General features: G+C 30.1%; 5 protein-coding genes across 13 annotated transcripts; 2 read left to right on the top strand and 3 right to left on the bottom strand.

The window, feature by feature from the left end:
• The first annotated feature begins 142 nt into the window (after nucleotides 1-142).
• On the top strand, nucleotides 143-2448 carry LOC124491306 (uncharacterized). 2 transcript variants are annotated; one of them, XM_047053956.2, is made up of 4 exons: nucleotides 143-838; nucleotides 905-1012; nucleotides 1092-1217; nucleotides 1271-2448. In XM_047053956.2, exons 1-4 carry the CDS (start codon nucleotides 661-663, stop codon nucleotides 1684-1686), a joined length of 828 nt encoding a protein of 275 aa, XP_046909912.2. In that variant the 5' UTR covers nucleotides 143-660; the 3' UTR covers nucleotides 1687-2448. The 2 variants fall into 2 exon arrangements, with proteins under 2 accessions (XP_046909912.2, XP_075584731.1); XM_075728616.1 differs by having other exon boundaries at nucleotides 905-1024.
• LOC124499061 (uncharacterized) lies at nucleotides 2359-3087 on the bottom strand. Its single transcript, XM_075728578.1, has one exon. The coding sequence runs from the start codon at nucleotides 3085-3087 to the stop codon at nucleotides 2359-2361; it is 729 nt and encodes a 242-aa protein (XP_075584693.1).
• Nucleotides 3088-6216: 3129 nt separating this feature from the next.
• LOC124490686 (uncharacterized) lies at nucleotides 6217-10408 on the bottom strand. 3 transcript variants are annotated; one of them, XM_075735604.1, is made up of 5 exons: nucleotides 10201-10408; nucleotides 9939-10007; nucleotides 9069-9849; nucleotides 7521-9004; nucleotides 6217-7464 (listed from the first exon to the last, which is right to left on the bottom strand). In XM_075735604.1, the coding sequence occupies exons 4-5, from the start codon at nucleotides 8145-8147 to the stop codon at nucleotides 7366-7368; spliced, it is 726 nt and encodes a 241-aa protein (XP_075591719.1). In that variant the 5' UTR covers nucleotides 8148-9004; nucleotides 9069-9849; nucleotides 9939-10007; nucleotides 10201-10408; the 3' UTR covers nucleotides 6217-7365. The 3 variants fall into 3 exon arrangements, with proteins under 3 accessions (XP_075591719.1, XP_075591720.1, XP_075591718.1); XM_075735605.1 differs by lacking the exons at nucleotides 9939-10007; nucleotides 10201-10408 and having other exon boundaries at nucleotides 9069-9234; nucleotides 9327-9818; XM_075735603.1 differs by lacking the exon at nucleotides 10201-10408 and having other exon boundaries at nucleotides 9069-9951.
• On the top strand, nucleotides 6424-7232 carry LOC124499051 (uncharacterized). The gene is made up of 2 exons (XM_047062907.2): nucleotides 6424-6507; nucleotides 7041-7232. The coding sequence occupies exons 1-2, from the start codon at nucleotides 6424-6426 to the stop codon at nucleotides 7230-7232; spliced, it is 276 nt and encodes a 91-aa protein (XP_046918863.2).
• Nucleotides 10409-10748: 340 nt separating the features above from the next.
• Nucleotides 10749-16471, bottom strand: LOC124500002 (uncharacterized). 6 transcript variants are annotated; one of them, XM_075728893.1, is made up of 2 exons: nucleotides 16259-16471; nucleotides 10749-14349 (listed from the first exon to the last, which is right to left on the bottom strand). In XM_075728893.1, the coding sequence occupies exon 2, from the start codon at nucleotides 14182-14184 to the stop codon at nucleotides 11638-11640; it is 2547 nt and encodes an 848-aa protein (XP_075585008.1). In that variant the 5' UTR covers nucleotides 14185-14349; nucleotides 16259-16471; the 3' UTR covers nucleotides 10749-11637. The 6 variants fall into 6 exon arrangements, with proteins under 6 accessions (XP_075585008.1, XP_046918851.2, XP_075585012.1 ...); XM_047062895.2 differs by having other exon boundaries at nucleotides 16345-16471; XM_075728897.1 differs by having other exon boundaries at nucleotides 16415-16432.
• Nucleotides 16472-17173: the final 702 nt, after the last annotated feature.

Here is a 17173-nt window from a genome sequence, read left to right as displayed (position 1 = left end):
TTTTTTGTTGCTTCTTCTCCATAACACTGGTGATAATTATGATGATTATGTGTTCATCATCATTGGATTTTTGAATCAAAGCCAAAAATTGATTCTTCTTCTTCTTGTTGCTGGTTTTTGTGTGTGTGTGTGCTTGAATGCCGCATCCATTTACCATTATCATCATGAACATGCATTATTATTATCATGAATGTCGAGTGTCCATGATGATGATGATAATGATGATAAAAACTTGAAATTCAAAAATTATGGCACATCCTTTTTGTTTTGGATAATGATAATGAGAACAATTTCGATGATGGTCGTGAAAGCAAAAGTTTCAAATTTTTTTTTTTTTTTTTTTTTTGCTACAAATATTAATTCAATTGAAAAAAAAACAATACCGGAAACGACGACTATTGTTGCTATATTTATGGTTTGTGGAAATTTTCAAATTTAGGTCATTGATAATAAACAATAACCAAAAAAAAAAAAAAAAAAAATTAATTGATCACATTGATTCGGTTTATGGCCATAATATGGACAAATGCAATACAAATGAAATCTGGTTTTTTTTGTAATAAAAATGCTTGAACAATAACTCTAAAATTTTTTTTTTTGCTCATTTTTTCTCTGGTTAAATCAATCAATCAATCAATCAATCTGGGAGAAGAAAAAAAAATGAATAGAAATTTTATTCCAATTTTTGGCTATCTTATTATTATTATTATTACATCAACAGCGTTTGCCACTGATAATGATGGTGGACAGAATAAAAACAATGTAAACAACAACAATTTATCATCAGACAACGACAAACAAAATGAAACTGAAATCAATCAATTAAGTCTTGCATATGGTAAGTGTATTTTTGTTTTTGTTTTTGTTATTAATTTCATTAATTAATTTTTCAATTTATCGACAGGTTTATTATTGGATACAAATTGTGAAACAGATGATGATTGTATAATTAAAAATTCCATCTGTAATACAAATACAAAACGTTGTGATTGTGATTTTAATGCCATTCAAAGTGATAATCGATGTGAGTGTTCATATTCAATTCAATGTTGAAATTTGACAAATTTGTCGATTCAATTCCTTTTTATTAGGTCGAACATTACATTGTCGTACATCACAAGATTGTTCATCACATTTTGGCAATACAATCTGTGTGTTTGGTACTTGCCGTTGTCGTTGGGGCCTAAAAGCGAATGGAAAATGTGTCGATTTAGATGGTAAGTGAAATTATTTCTTGGTGTTGATTTAAATTTTGTTATTCGCTTCAAAGTTCCTGGAATCGGTCAACAATCATTACCAGATTGGGCAATATCATTGATTGCTATTGCAGCATTATTAAGTGGTATATGGGGTGGACGTAGTCCATTCATATCACAACTTTCACGTCAATTATTATCAATATTGATATTGATACTAGGAAGATTTGCTGCACAACAATCAAATCAGCAAAACAATGGTCAACAACAACAATCGCCACCATTATTGATTGATGAATTACAATCGGCAATGATGATTCAATTTAATCAGCCTATAAATTCAAATTCAAATGATAATGAAAATGATGATCAATCAAAACAGCAACAACAGCAACAGCAACAGAATAAACCAAAATTATCATCAGCAAGCATTTTGGATGAATTATTAGTATCATCATCATCATTGGTACAACCAGAACAGAAACAATAATCAACAGCAACAAATTAACAACAAAAACGGAATGTCAAATATCAAGGATTAAAGAATAAATAAATTCCTATGCATTCTATTGCATTGCTTGTCTTGTCATTATTCTGCAGGAAAAAAAATTTGTTAATGTGAAACACGTCACGTACACACACACACACATGAATTGCACATTACCTGTAATAATTTTGCTCATATACAATTTTATTATCATTTCACACACAACATAGTGGAAACAACAAAAAAAAAAAATTTATCTTTGCAAATTTAACGACAGTTCATTTTTTTTTTTTTTACTTCATTCCGAGTTTAGTTTTCATCATCATCATCATCATTATATATCATTTTGGATATAATCAAATTATGACTATTTCAATACACACTCATTAATATATATGTGACCAAATGCAATTATTGATGGGAAATCAAATAATGAATATTACAGGTAGATATATAGGTGTGTCACTGCGTGTATATGTGGAATATTTATTTTTTCTCCACCAGAAAAAAAATGCAAAAAGTTTGATGAACCAAATTGAAATTTTCAAATTCAAAATTCAAATTTATTTCTTCAAAAAAAAAATATTTCTGTATTACAAAAATAATCATACACAATACATACACGCACACTCACACACACAAAAAAAAATCCAGAATTCAAATTCTATCAATCAATCATGTAGGCTGATTGATTGGATGATAATGTGATCGGTGTAATGGAATTTCGATGATTATGTTTTTGCTGTTGTTGTTGTTGTTGATGATGATGATCTGTTGTTGTTGTTGTTTAGAATTCAGAATTAATGCAATTAGTAATGAAAAACCAATAAGAAAATCAACAAAATCAAATAATGATGCTAATAATAAATCTGGATCATTTTCACTAGTACGATTCAATGGTGAATATGAACGAAAATGAAACCAAGCAATAAGATTATAACAGATGATTGAACCAAGTAATAAAACATGACATGTTAGATAGGTTAATTTGTTTGTTTGATATGAATTTCTTGTTGCACCAATAACGCCCAATATGGCTACAGCTAAATAGAATAGTAGATAAAATATTAAATTCAATTGATCATCATCATGATCATCATTTGATAGTGATTGTGGATTGAAATTAAATAATGCAATCGTCGTCGTCGTCGTTGTTGTTGTTGAATTATCATTTGAATATTGTGGTGATTCTGAAACAATGTGGTGGTGGTGGTCTGGAAAATTCGAGGACGACGACGACGACGACGACGTTTCACGACCACCAACACCAAGAAAATGTCCCAAATCAAGATATGTTAATATAAGTAAAAATAATGCACTCAAACAAAGGCAAATTGAAATGGAATTTAAAATGAAACATGATATAAATAGAATGGTGATGATAATATTCGGTATGATCAACATTTTTTTTTTGTTGATGTAGATTAATTAATTTTACGATGATTATGATGATAATCAAATTGATACAAACAAACACGATAATGGGACAAAAAAAAATAATTTGGCGGGCTTTGACCATCTGAACAACAACAGCTCGGTTTCCCAAATGAATAATTTTTTTGTTCATCACCCATGAGAAGAAAGCCAATTTATATAACCTGGCTATTGGTGGTCACCAATGGTTACCACCAATGAATCGAATCGAATGAGTTCAAGTTCCGTTCGAGGAAAAAAAAAAGCCAGAAACACAAAACACAACAACAACAACAACCACCAATGGTTGTTACACATGTCATACATGATTTTTAGATCTAACCGTTCATGTAAAGCAAAACCAAAAAAAAAAGAACAAATGATTCATATCCGGATCAGATACCAAAAAATTATTACATATAGACTGAATATATTCATATATTCAAAGGTTCGATCACCATATTCGTTTTTTTTCGTTTCAAAATAATCTAGAATTCTGAAACAAAAATCATTAGAATTATAATTATTATATTATAATGGAATCAGGCAATTTTTGCCAAAAAAAAAAATGTAAAAAAAACCATTGCATTAAGGCAAACCAAAAAAAAAAATTTCAACAACAACAACAAAAAAAATCCAGATCAATGATATTTGGATCGATTGATGCCATTGATTCTATCCATCCATCAATGATTAGTAGTTTTTGAAACAAGACAAAAAAAGAAATGACTGACTTACATTATCGTCGTTATATATAAAAAAAAATTTTGTTGTTATTTAGGACACATACACACACACACACAAAAACATTGAAAATGATGACGATGATGATGATATAGCTGCTATGAATTTAAATGATGCTTGATAAAACTGGATGAGTGTCGAACATTTGCAATGGAAACATTCTAGGAATGGAAATAGTCATCATTTTCCTATATACATCGAATCGAATGGACAAGTCAAAAAAGACTTGTACAGTTGTTGTTCATGTTCAGATTTTTTTTTTTTTTTGGTTTCACCCAATATCACATAATGGTTGATGGTTTTGTTTCGTGTTACATTGCACTACCACCACCATTTAGTACCATTCTTTTGGGTCTTGGTTGGTTTTTTTCCATTCCAGTGTATATTGCAGTATGAAATGATGAAAAAAAACGGGCCCGAATGATGTTTTTTTTTTTTGCTTCAAAGAATTAATTACATTAACCCGAAAAAAAAGTACTGATAATGTCAATGTGTTGTTTGTTTGTTGAAGCTAATTTCATATGATTCACACACACACACACATATTGATTGATTTTTCGATGACATTTTTAAACATTGTTCAACAAATTTTTTCGGTTTTGTGCCTTTTTTGTTTCTCGGTCAACAAATCAACAATACAAACAACGAATGTCACCAACAACCAACAACAATAATAATCATAATAATAATAATAATAATAATCGTGGCGATGATGATGATGATGATCAAATTTCATCAAATGATCGTGATGATAAGGATGATGATGATGATGATGATGATGATGAAAATAATGTACAGATATCATTGGATTGGTTGGAAAAGAAATTTGGCCGTATGCTTGAAGTATTTTTAATCATTCAATTCGGTATCGGTATTTGTTTATTTTTTACCGGAATATTTTTCCTAGTATGGGCTGTAGCATCAACGGCCAGTTTACAGGCCGGTTCATATATGTTGCTAGCATTTTTCATTATTTCACGAGCATTATTAGGTATAATTGGTTATTATACCGAAAATTTTTGCCTTCTTTTCTCATACGGTGTTTTATTGTTGGCCACATTTGTTTTGCGTACAATAATCATTATGGTACGATTGAAAATAATGGTATCACCGGATCAACAATTACCGATACCACCATTATTGCAGGCAGCACCTGGTACAAAGTCAACATATATTGAATTAATATTGGCCATAATCGAATGTTTACAAGTATTTGGCTGTTTCTATCTATGTTGGCTATGGACCAAAAAACGTTCCATTGCTCGTGAAGAAGATGAAACCAAATTAACAATAAATATTGCCAATGAAGTAGCTCGTTATTTACATCAAAAAGAATTATCATTTCAACAACAACAACAGAATCGTAAAAAAAGTATTATTATTGATAATCAATCAGCAGCAAATAAAAATTCGAATGAAAAAAATTTAGAAAAACGTAGAAAAAGTTCAGTGATTGATAATATTTTAATGAGAAAACAATCGATGATTGATGTACAACAACAACAACAGCAACAAAATACAAATGTAAATACAAATGTCACAATCAATAATTCATCGACAATCAATACATCAATACCATTGAAAAGTATTCTAGTACATCAGCCTCTTACAACATCAATGAATAAACAATCACAACAACAACAAGAATCAACATGTACAACACAAACACATCAACAACCATTCAATTCTATTCATGAATATCATCATCAATGTCCAGTTAGACATCCACAACAGCATCTACAACAACGATATCCTTGTATTCCACCACCACCACCACCACCACCGCAGCAAAATTATCAACAACAAATTGTTGGTGGTAGTTATCCGGCTAATCATCCATATGGATTATATGGTAGTACATTACGTCAATCATCAACATCGATGGAACATGAATATTTTGAACCACCACCATTATCAGATGATGATAAAGAATTGCAAGATTATAATAATAATCATTATCATTATGGTCGAATTAGTGAATATAATCCACAGATACCAGGTGAAACATCATGGTTTTATCAGAATCGTAGATATGATGATGATGATGATTATATTGATGATAGCCAATCATCGCTACAACCCCGACCACCAAGAGTACAATCACCAGTGCCACCACCATTTGAAATGAATGAACAATTTATCCAATCACCATTATTATATGAAAAATCGAATAAAATTCATCCTCATTATGGTTCCATGATGATCGATAATTATGAAATGATCAATCATCATCATCATCATCATCATCATTGAACATTCACCTTTAGAATGGATAAAAATAGCTAAATTTTTAACAGCTACAAGAGCACAGAATATATATATTGATAGAATGTGTGTGTGTGTGTGTGTTTGTGTATGAACAAAAAAAAAAAAAATGACCAATGATTATATATTATTATTATAAAATGTAAAATTTGATGTAATTTTTACAAAATAAATAAATAAAATACTAATAATTTTAACAAACAAACAAACGAATGAATTTGAATATATATTCTAATTATAATTGATCAAAATCACGAATGTTGTTGTTGAGTGGTAGTAGTAGTCAATATTAATAGAAATAATAATGATTCAAAAATTATGGTCATAACATATAGAATACAATTAGATGATGACCACCAAACATTTGGTGATAATGATAATATTGATGATGGAAAATTAATTTTTTGATCATAACAATTATGACAAATCCATGACCATCGCCATATATTTGTTGTGTATAGGCGTAACAATATGGATAATGTAATCATAATGATGAATATGATTTTCAATATGAAAATCAAATGAAATTGTTTCTTTATCATCATTGTAGTGATGTTATTGTTGTTGTTGTTGTTGTTACCATTGCCATAATGTTCAACAATAATATCGATACGATCATCATCATCATCATCATCATATCGATGATCCATCAATGATTTACTACATTTATCACATTTTATCACACGTTTATCATCATCATCATCTGTATTTCTATTTCTACTTATACATCTTGTTGTTCTTTTTTTCTTATCGAACATTTTTTAGCTGCTGTTCCATTCATTTTTGTATGTTCATTATGAATTTCAATAATAAATATTATCGATAATGCAATTATAACTTCAGTAATGATTAATGAAAGTTGAAAAATTGTTAATGAATAATAGAATCCAGATGATGAATTAGATGATTCTATGGATTCGTCATTGGTTGAATGATCATCATTATTATCAATGTTGATTGGAAAAGTGAAATCATTTGGAACGGATGAAATGAGCAACATGAACAGGCCACTGACGGCAATCAATAACAATAGAATGGCCAATATTATTATCAATGTACAACGAATCATTCTATCAGCCGGTGGTGGTGGTGGTGGTGATGGCCGTATTCTCGATCTATGTCGATGATTTTTAAGTAAACATTGTGAATCTGTAAGATGATGATTTGATTTACATATGGTTTGATATGATGATGAATCATTATGTATCGATGTGGCCAAAGTCATCATTATTTTGTCAATCAATCGAACGGTCGATCGATTTATAAATCATTAACTATTTTTGCCAATGAATATTCATATGATTTTTCGGTTCTTCGTTCAAAATATATAAAACAAATTAGATATGTAATGGTGTAGAACTGAAATTAAAAAAAAAATTAATCCAAATGTCTCAAATATATTAAAAATCACAAACCTCAAGTCCAGAAATTGAAACAATTAATATGAGTAATGAATTCCAAAAATTCAATCTGAAATTTGAATCACTAGAAGAATCACCATCAATGGTTAATGTGATAGTGGTTAGGAATGAAAAAACCAACACCGTTAATGAACAAATAAAGATGGCGGCAAAAACGATGGTCAATAATAATAATAGTGTTTGATGTTCAAGACCAATGGCCACTGAACCGAGTATAGCTAATACATAGGCTAAAAAACATGTGACTATTAATGGACGTCCAGCAATGAAAAATATCGATGATGATGATGATGGAATTTCTTCTTGTTGATCGTTTGATATGATTATCGATTGACCAATCCAATTGATTAGGTTACCACCACCACCACCATTGGCATAGGATCGATGATTGTCATTCGCCGATGTTGTGGATACAACAGTACGATTATTATCACCAATATTGAATGATTGATAATCGTTTAAATTATTCGTTGTAATTGTCGAGTGATAATTATTAAAATCACCATCAGCATTATTGGAATAAATATAAATTGAAATCAATATCAGCAGACTAATGATTATGATGAATATTTGTATGCCAATGGCAATATATTTGCAACTAGTTGTTGTCGTTGTGGACATTTGCTAATGATGATGATATGATTTTCTTTGCCCGGTATTTTCACCAATTAAACATAGATGATGGACATAACGTTTGTTTTTGACTTATGTTTAGATCTTAATGACCAAAAAAAAAATTGAAATTGAGATTTCTTCGTCAAAATCTTCTTAGGCGATTTTTGTAATGTTTATCTTGACATGATATGAACGTTGTGGTATTCGTTGAGTAGTGAAATTCGAATAGACAAAATTTTCAATTGAATTGTTTCGAAAATTGGACGAAAACCAAACCCAAGAAATGAAAAAATTTTTTTTTTTACGTTCATTCAAGTGCAACGAACCAAAAACAAAATGTTTGAAAGAAATTTGGGTCAAAATTTGTTTCAAACTTTAAGTAAAAGGATATGTTACGACCATTTGAAGAGGATTTGTTTGTTTCTTCGTTTAAGGATGATGATGATGGTACGTATTACCATTATTTGAAGACAACAAATTATATCATACTATATTGAATATTTTTTTCACATTTAAAAAACACATTCATTCAAGATCCTGGATCGAGGGCACACTTGTGTTGAAAATTGTTGTTGTTGTTGCTGTTGCTGCTGTTATCGTTTTTGAGCAGTAAAGAAATTGAAAAGAAGAGAAATGATCATTTTCTTTTCTCTTTTGCTTTCAAACTTATTCAGTGATGTTTACACGCGAGTTCGTGTACATGAAGTAAAAAAAAAATAGTGATAAGATAATAATTTTGTCCAAATGGCTTGTCGTCGTTTCCTTGTTGTTGGAAATATTGATTGTAAAGAAAATGAATTTGAAATAAATAGATCAAGTTGACATGGCCATTTTTGGAGAGAATATTTGAATGATGAGAGCAGCTAATGAAAGAAAAACATCATTTTTTTCAATAATTTATCGTTATAATGAACAACAACAGTTTACCTTTGATGAAAAAATTTCAGGTATTCAAGTTTAGGTAGACAGGCAGGGTGTTTCAATGTCGATGTTGATGATTCGTTGTTGTTCGATGACTAGACAAGATTGTCGTCGTTGTTGTTGACTTTAAAAAAAAATTCGTCATTCGATAATGATAATGATAAAGCTTTACCTAAAAAACAAACAAGAAAAAAATTGTCATTTTCTTCAACGTACTGTGGAATCAGATCGAAATTTTAAGTGGAAAAAAAAAAAAAAAACAACTTCAAAAAAATGAATGATGATGATCGAATGGATCGATTACAATGAGCAACCCATTATGTGTGTGTGTGTGCGTGGGTATAGCTGGTCGGTGGGTTCCAGAATCGTGCCTTTTTTTCATTTTCTACAGTGCTATTCTGGAAGCAATTCTTCCATCGGACAGGAAATTTTAAAAAAAAAAATGGAAGTGGTATATATCCATAGAATGGCATCCATCTATATAGCCATTGGAAGAAAAACAAACGATAGGCCTGTGCGATTATTATGATGCCAAATTGAATTGGATCAATCAATCAAAGAGGTCAATTAATCGATTAAAATTGCTTCAAGGTAATCATCATGATTATTCAATTATGATTTTTTCATTAGTCTGGAAAAAAATTTTTTCTTTGCAATCACCACCGGTTATCATGGGTGTGTACACGATGTTTTGAATGGTTGGGCGCGGTAATTATGATTTTTTTTTTCGTTCATTCCGGGTTGACAAATGTTTTCAAAAAACAAAATTTGACAAAATAATAATTTTCTAAAAGTAAACATGTAAAAAAATGACAACAAACATGATGATGATGAAAACAAACACTCGAAAAGAAACACACATGTATTATTGCTTACCGACAATGTGAACAAATATAACACACACGTCAATGGACAAACAAAGTATTTTTTTTTTTTTGCCACTTACTACACAAGGTCATGTCATTTTGATGATTGAAGGATGGATGAATGTTGTTCACATTTAATCAATTGATTGATAAATCGATCGACAGAGATCGATGGCCATCGAGTGTCAATTTGGAAATGGGAAAAAAAAAATTTTTTTCATTAGCCTCATAGCATTCAACGACAACGACAAAAATTTGAAAAACACACTCACCCAACAAAAACGAAGAAATAAAATTTAGTTCACTGGATTAATGCGTAGGATGTGATGTGTAAAGGGAGACAAACAAACGGTTACATAACCCACGCATCAGTAAAAAAAAAACGATGGAGAGTTTTCACCAAGAAAATTAATAATTACCAAATTCGATTTTGGAGGAAAAAAAAACTTTGAACAACAAAACATTGTTTCTATTGGTAATGGAAAAGAAAAAACTTTTTCAATTATCACACTATATTCGTGTTGTTGTTTTTTCCTTGTTGTTGTTGTTGTTGTTGTCGATGGATTTTCTTTCTTTACAAATTTTTTTTCCATCAGAAAAATCAAATCAAATGACGTCAATCGATCAACAAGTTGAAACAATCAGAAAAAAAGGATGAATAGATCGGCTATTTTAACATAACACGGTCGAAACAACTTTTCCCTTTTTGTTGTACGTTCTTTATAACCACCACCAATAAACAAAACAAAACAAAAAAAAATCGAACGAAAAAACACAATCATTAGCAATTCGATACGTTCGAACTTTGAAACAATATATATATTGGTTTATCATATCATATATATCATTTATATATTGATCAATCATCGATGAAGAGAAAAATTACAAGAAAACAAAAAAAAAATATGAAAAATAAGAATTTATATTCTTTGTGTGTTTGTGTGTGTGTGTGTGTGTGTGTGTGTGTGTTCTCATCAAAATGTGTATAGATTATGAAGATAAAGTAAAGAAAACAACAATGATAACAAAATGCAAAAAAAAAATGAATGAATGAAAAGCTTTAAGATTTGTGCAAATAAAAAAAAAGTCATTATTATTATATACAATCTGCAAATAGCCATTGTCCATTGTATGTAATATGTGATTTCCGATGACGATTCAACAACAGCAACAAAAAAAAAATACATTATGTCATTCAATCGATTGATCGATTGTTTTTCTGGCAAGTAGTAAGAATCTTATCTTCAATCGAGGTATTTCTTTTATTTCATCTTCAAAAGCAATATAATTAATTAAATTTCAATTTTTCAATGTTCCATCCATCCATTCATTTACAGGCCATACGTCCATTCATTGATTCGTTTATTTCATTCATTTAATCATAATTAATCGATAATGAAACAAAATTTTCCATCAGAGATGAGAATCAACCACACACAATCAAACAAAAAAAAGGGGTCAACGTCAATCGATCAAAAAGGAAAAAAAATCCATCAATAAATGCCAGGTATGTTGTTTGTTTAAAATTCCAATTGTGAACAACAACAACAAAAAAAATGTCTATGACAAACGACGAACAAAAGACATCAACATCATTCAAGGTTATTGTTTTCAGTTGGCTTTCAGTGGAAATATTCTTCATTCATTTTAAAACTTTTTATTAATCTTCTTAACGATTTTAGTTGTGTTTCATCCAAAATGTGTATGGATTATGTATCATGGAATAATGTCTGATGTTTATAGAATATCATTCGTTTTTGTTGTTCATTTTCTTCACGTTGTTTGGTCGTTGTCATTGTTTTCATTATTGTCTTTGATGTTGATGAAGGATCTGTCATATTTTTATCTGTACGATTATAACCAGTCACGACAAATACATTTTCATTTTGTGGTATTGATGTTGTTGATGATGTTGATGTTTGATCAATTGTAATCATTGTATCATTACTAGTTGGTTGTGGCTGCTGTTTTTGTTGTTGTTGTCTCCAAGATGATGATGATGATTCAGGATAACGATAAGATTTGACATATTCTTCATATGTTTTTGGATAAACTCTTGCAAATAAATTTACAGATGATGATGATGGTCCACTCGTTGTTGTTGTCGTCAATGTTGATGTCGTTGTTGTTGGTGTTGTTGTGGTTGAATGAATAAATCGATATTTGTCATCATTTGTTGTTGTTGGTGGTGTAGGTGTTCGTAATGATGATGGTGATGGTGAAATTGACCATTGAAATGAATGATGATAATCTTTTTGTTGTTGTTTTTTCATCATCAAATCATTTGTTGGTGATGGTGTTGGTGATTTGATTGTCGAATAACTAGTTGTTGTTGTTGTTGCTATTGGTTGTTGATGATCGATATATGATCTATATGTTGTTGGTATTGATGATGATGATGTTGATAATTGACTTGTATATGGTGATGTATATGTTGAGAATAAATTTCTTGTTTGACTTAGATTTGTATTTGGAATTGTTGTTGTTGTTGTTGTCGTAATAGTAGACGATGATATAGCTGTTGTAATAATGTTATTATCCACATATTTCGATGGATAATATGCAGATGATGATGATCCAAATAATCTACCACCAGAACGATATGATAATGATGATGGTGGTGGTGGTGGTGGTTTTGTTGTCAATGTTGTTTTTGAAACATCATCATCGATCATTTGAATGTTTGTCACTTTAGTTGTTGGTACAATACTTGGTGATGATGAATATAATCGTGATGTTATTGTTGTTGGACTTGTCATGATTGTTGTGGTTGTTGTCGTTGAATCATATTGTGTTTTTGTTGGTGTAAACCGTGTAGATGATGATGTTAGATAGGATCGATAATTTGGTTGCGTCGTCGACGTAGTCGTTGTTGTTGTATTCATTGAATACAATGCACTTCTAGGCATTGCTGGTGATCGTATTTGTGTTGATGTTGTATATTTAGAATCGGGAATTATTGTTGCTGTTGTTGTTGTTGTTGTTGTTTTCACTGAATTTGTTTTCGATGGTAATGAACGATATGGATTATTGAATGGTTGATTTGTAAATTTATTTGATTTTTGTTTCATTATTGGATCTTCAATCGTTGATTTCGATGGTGGTGATGGTGAACGATAATGTATATAATCGCTTGATAATGTTGAATGTAATTTTGATCTTTCACGACGTGCACGTTCAACATCACTACTACTACCATTATGATGATGATGATGATGAGGAACACGTGGTAATGATTGGCTTTGATTCTTTCCATGATGATGATGATGTTGATGTTGATTATGGGTAAGCATTGTATCAATTTTAAATTTTTCATCCGAAATTTTCATCTGTTTCATATTATTATTACTATCTTGACTTGCTGATGAATGTCCACTACTATCAGCTGCTGCTGCTGTTGTTGCTGTTGTTGTTGCTGCTGTTGGACCACTATAACCAACACCTGAATAACCAGATGAATGTTGATGACGTCTTGATGATGATCGATGATGTTGATGAGGATGATGATGATTATGACCATTCATCATCATCATCATCATACGATTTGATGGACTTCGATGTTTACCACTTTCATAGATATTATTATTATTATGACTAATAACCGAACTATTATATATTGCATTCGGATCTAATTGTTTTAATAATTTTGATGCTGATAATTGTTGTGAATGTTTGGAATTATTTTTCATCATTGATGATGATGATGATGATGATTTCTTTGGTTGTTGTTGTTGTTGTTTTCGATGTTGATAAATGGCATCGATTTCATCATTTTTTTTCTTCATTTTTTGTTTCAATTTAAATTTATCTTTTAGATAATGAAATTTTTCTTTTGTTAATGGCAAAGAATTCTGTGCAGCCAATGCCAATAATATAGCAAAAATCATTAGAAATAATTTAGCAAGACTAGATAATATTGTAAGACTTGCAGTGGTGTCCATTATAAAACGACCACTTTGATGTAATGGTGCTGTTAATGACCACAATAAACGAAATATGAACACAATAAACAAACATAATGAATATGTTAATAATAAACAAAAATTTTCACGTAATGCACCAATAAGACCGGCTGCACCGATAACAACAATAATTGAACTGGTCAATGATAATTGTGAACCAGATACGGTTAAATGTTGCATAGCATTCGGTGCAACAAGACCGGTAAGAAAACCGGCCAATCCAATTGCTATAACAGCTGAATTGCCAGCAATTAATGAAAATTTCAAACATCTCAATGAACTGTTTTTATCCATGATTTTTCGATGATTTTTTTTGTTGTTGTGTGATGATGATGATGATGATGATTATGATTGCAACAAGTGCGATGATATAAAATGTTTACGATGCGTTGTCGTTTTTGTTCATTATTTTTTTTCTTCGTTCATATGTGATGAGTAATGTAGAAAATATTTCATGTGCTATGTGAATAAATTGAAAAAGAAAATAGAAAAAAAAATTGAATTGAAGTAAATTAAAACATCAAATAAAACACGCAAACACACACAAGAAGCGAATCGAAATTTATCGAGGAAAAAAAAATATTCCGCTTAATTCTAAAAAAAAAACAAACACGCACAAATTTTTTTTTTGGTGGTGGTGGTTAAAAAATTGAAAAAAAAGAAATTTTGTTTCATTCAACAGCGACAAACATTACCGTCCATGTATAAAAAAAAGCGAAACGTAATGACGATGTTGATGATGATGATGATGATGATGAGCCACAAATGTAATACTAAATGTTTCTTGTTCGTTGTACATCACCTGAAAACATCATTATCATCAAAAGCATAGCTCATCTATCCAAAGACATCAGGTTTCAGGTTTTTTTTTCTATCTTTCAATGTGTATGTGTGTGTGTGCGCCAACACGATACAGGTTGAATATATATATAAAAAAAAGACAGGATATACCTGCATATTCAACATGGAGCATCAATATATTAATGGTTAAGTTTGGTTTTTTTTGTTGTTGTTGTTGTTGTTGTTTTTATCATCATCATATCCAAATCCGAATCCAGAAAAAAAGAAAGAGAGAACGAGAGAAAAATTGCTGAATACAAATAACGATGAGATGATGATGAAAAAAAATATTACAAGGGAGTAGCATGATCAATAGTGTGTATAAGGATCGTTGTTGTAATGACGAATGAAATGAAATGAAAATGAATGGATGAAGTAAAAAATTTTTTTCAAACAAAAAAAAAACAGGTAGGAATGTGGCGTCATTGTTTTGTTTATTCATTCATTCATTCATTTTTTTTCTTATTTCATTGATTGCAACAACAACAAAATGGATGCTGTGCGTACAAATCGATACAAAGCTCATTTTGGTTGAACGATAATTTTCAGCCAAAATTTATATAGTTGTATCGATGAGAAACGACGAATTACTGAATTATCCAGAAACAAAAATTCATATGATATTGACAACAAACAACAGCAATAATCGATACAATAAAAAAAAGACCAAAAAAAAATTCAAAACTAACTGGAAATTTTTATTATAACAACCAAAACCAACCTGGGCCAACAACCTAAGCTTTTGGTGTTGTTTCGGTTCACTGATCCTATGGTAAATAACAACAACAACAACAACACCTTTTATCTGGCTTCATATTTGTTATATATATACAATGTTGAAAGATATTGTGTTGGTCGGTATTCATGATTATTTGAATAAGAAAGAGGAGTAGGGAAAAAAATTCCATGGTAACCACAGATAAAAAAAACATACAAACACAACATTCATAACCATCAGAGAAAAATAATAAACGAACGGTAATTAAAAGATTCATTCAAGTGTGTGTGTGTGTGTGTGTGTGTGTTTTTGAGAGAGAGCGAAAGAGATGAATTTATATTAAACATTTATACTAATTAATCGAAGTTAAATATCGATATTTTTTCCAGACTAAAGACAGACACATCAGTAGTGTTAATTAGTAGTAATGATTATTATGTGGATTTTTTTTTTAAATTTTATATCAAGGATAAAATCAATCCTTTTTTTTCACATGTGAATCACTTGATGATGATGATGAGCACTATAAAATTCATTTAGGTGTGCCTTTTTTTTTCTTTTGTTGTTGGTTGTGGTTGTGGTTGTGGCTGTTGGTTGTAGGTGAATTTAATTTGATTTTTTTTTTTTTTTTTTTTTTGACAAAAAAAAATGATAATTTCATGAACAAAATTACAGCACAACAACAACAAAATGAACATCACATGTGTGTGTGTGTGTTGTTCACAGTGATGAGTGGATGAAAATAAATTGAATTGATGAAAATAAACATCAAAATGAATGAATGAACAATGATCATGATGATAATTTTACCTTGGAAAATATTCCCTTGTGTGCAATCCATTCAAATCAATCAAATGTTGAATTTTTTTTTTGTTTTGTTTTGTTTTGTTTCATACCTAATACTGGTTAACCGGGTTAAAATGATGCGCAAGGAAAAAAAAATTCATAATTATCACACACACCCACATTATAGAGAGGTAGTTTGATGATAGGAAATTAAATTCACTTTTTTTTCTTCCTCTTGTTGTTGTTGTTGTTGTTGTTTATCACATTTTCAACAAAAAAAAATTGAATGAATGAATGATGGAATGAAATGAAATGAAATGAATTGAAAACGAAAACGATGTGCTAAATGAAATGTGTGAAAAAAAACAAGATGCCAATTGATGGTGAAACAAACAAATGAGCAAATTTTTCTACCAAAATTACAGTAAAGTTTAAATGTAAAAAAAAACAACAGTAAAATTCACACATCACACAGCATTTCATTACACACAAACATTTAAGGATGTTTGGAATGTTGTTGTTGTTGTGTGTGTGTATGTTTTTGGTGGTCGATACAGTTAAATGGTTTTTGTTGTTGTTGTTGCTTGTCTCTATTTTTTTTTCAAATATCCACAACATTTTTTTTTTATTGCATTTTGCCAAATGGCCACATTTTGATCATTTTACAAATTTATGATTGTTGTTGGTGTGTGTGTGTGTGATCAAGGAGAAAAAAAGAAAAGAAAAGAGAAATGGAATGTGGAAAAAAAACATTCATATAAATTCATTGAAAGAGAAAGAGAGAGAGATATATGTGAATAAATTACTCATGTATTTCAGTCAAAAGAGAAAAGATGATGATAAGCATCTTACCTGTTTACATCGTTTGTTCGTATGTGTGTGTGTGTGTGTGATTTGAATCTCAATAGATTTTATGTGTATTGAACACAATGTTTTTTT

The sequence above is a fragment of the Dermatophagoides farinae genome, chromosome 2 (genome assembly GCF_024713945.1).
Source record: "Dermatophagoides farinae isolate YC_2012a chromosome 2, ASM2471394v1, whole genome shotgun sequence".
Classification (NCBI taxonomy): Eukaryota; Metazoa; Arthropoda; class Arachnida; order Sarcoptiformes; family Pyroglyphidae; genus Dermatophagoides; species Dermatophagoides farinae.
This window is presented reverse-complemented; position numbering and strand designations above follow the sequence as displayed.

Bases quoted from the DNA above. Each gene is read 5' to 3' on its own strand.
- LOC124491306 (XM_075728616.1), top strand. From the start codon at position 661: ATGAATAGAAATTTTATTCCAATTTTTGGCTATCTTATTATTATTATT. The intron at 1,025-1,091 runs GTGAGTGTTCAT...CCTTTTTATTAG, and splicing joins CATTCAAAGTGATAATCGAT to GTCGAACATTACATTGTCGT. The intron at 1,218-1,270 runs GTAAGTGAAATT...TTCGCTTCAAAG, and splicing joins AAAATGTGTCGATTTAGATG to TTCCTGGAATCGGTCAACAA.
- LOC124499061 (XM_075728578.1), bottom strand. From the start codon at position 3,087: ATGTTGATCATACCGAATATTATCATCACCATTCTATTTATATCATGT.
- LOC124499051 (XM_047062907.2), top strand. From the start codon at position 6,424: ATGGTCATAACATATAGAATACAATTAGATGATGACCACCAAACATTT. The intron at 6,508-7,040 runs TTTTGATCATAA...TTGGTTGAATGA, and splicing joins TTGATGATGGAAAATTAATT to TCATCATTATTATCAATGTT.
- LOC124490686 (XM_075735604.1), bottom strand. From the start codon at position 8,147: ATGTCCACAACGACAACAACTAGTTGCAAATATATTGCCATTGGCATA. The intron at 7,465-7,520 runs GTTTGTGATTTT...TTTTAATTTCAG, and splicing joins TTTCAATTTCTGGACTTGAG to TTCTACACCATTACATATCT.
- LOC124500002 (XM_075728893.1), bottom strand. From the start codon at position 14,184: ATGGATAAAAACAGTTCATTGAGATGTTTGAAATTTTCATTAATTGCT.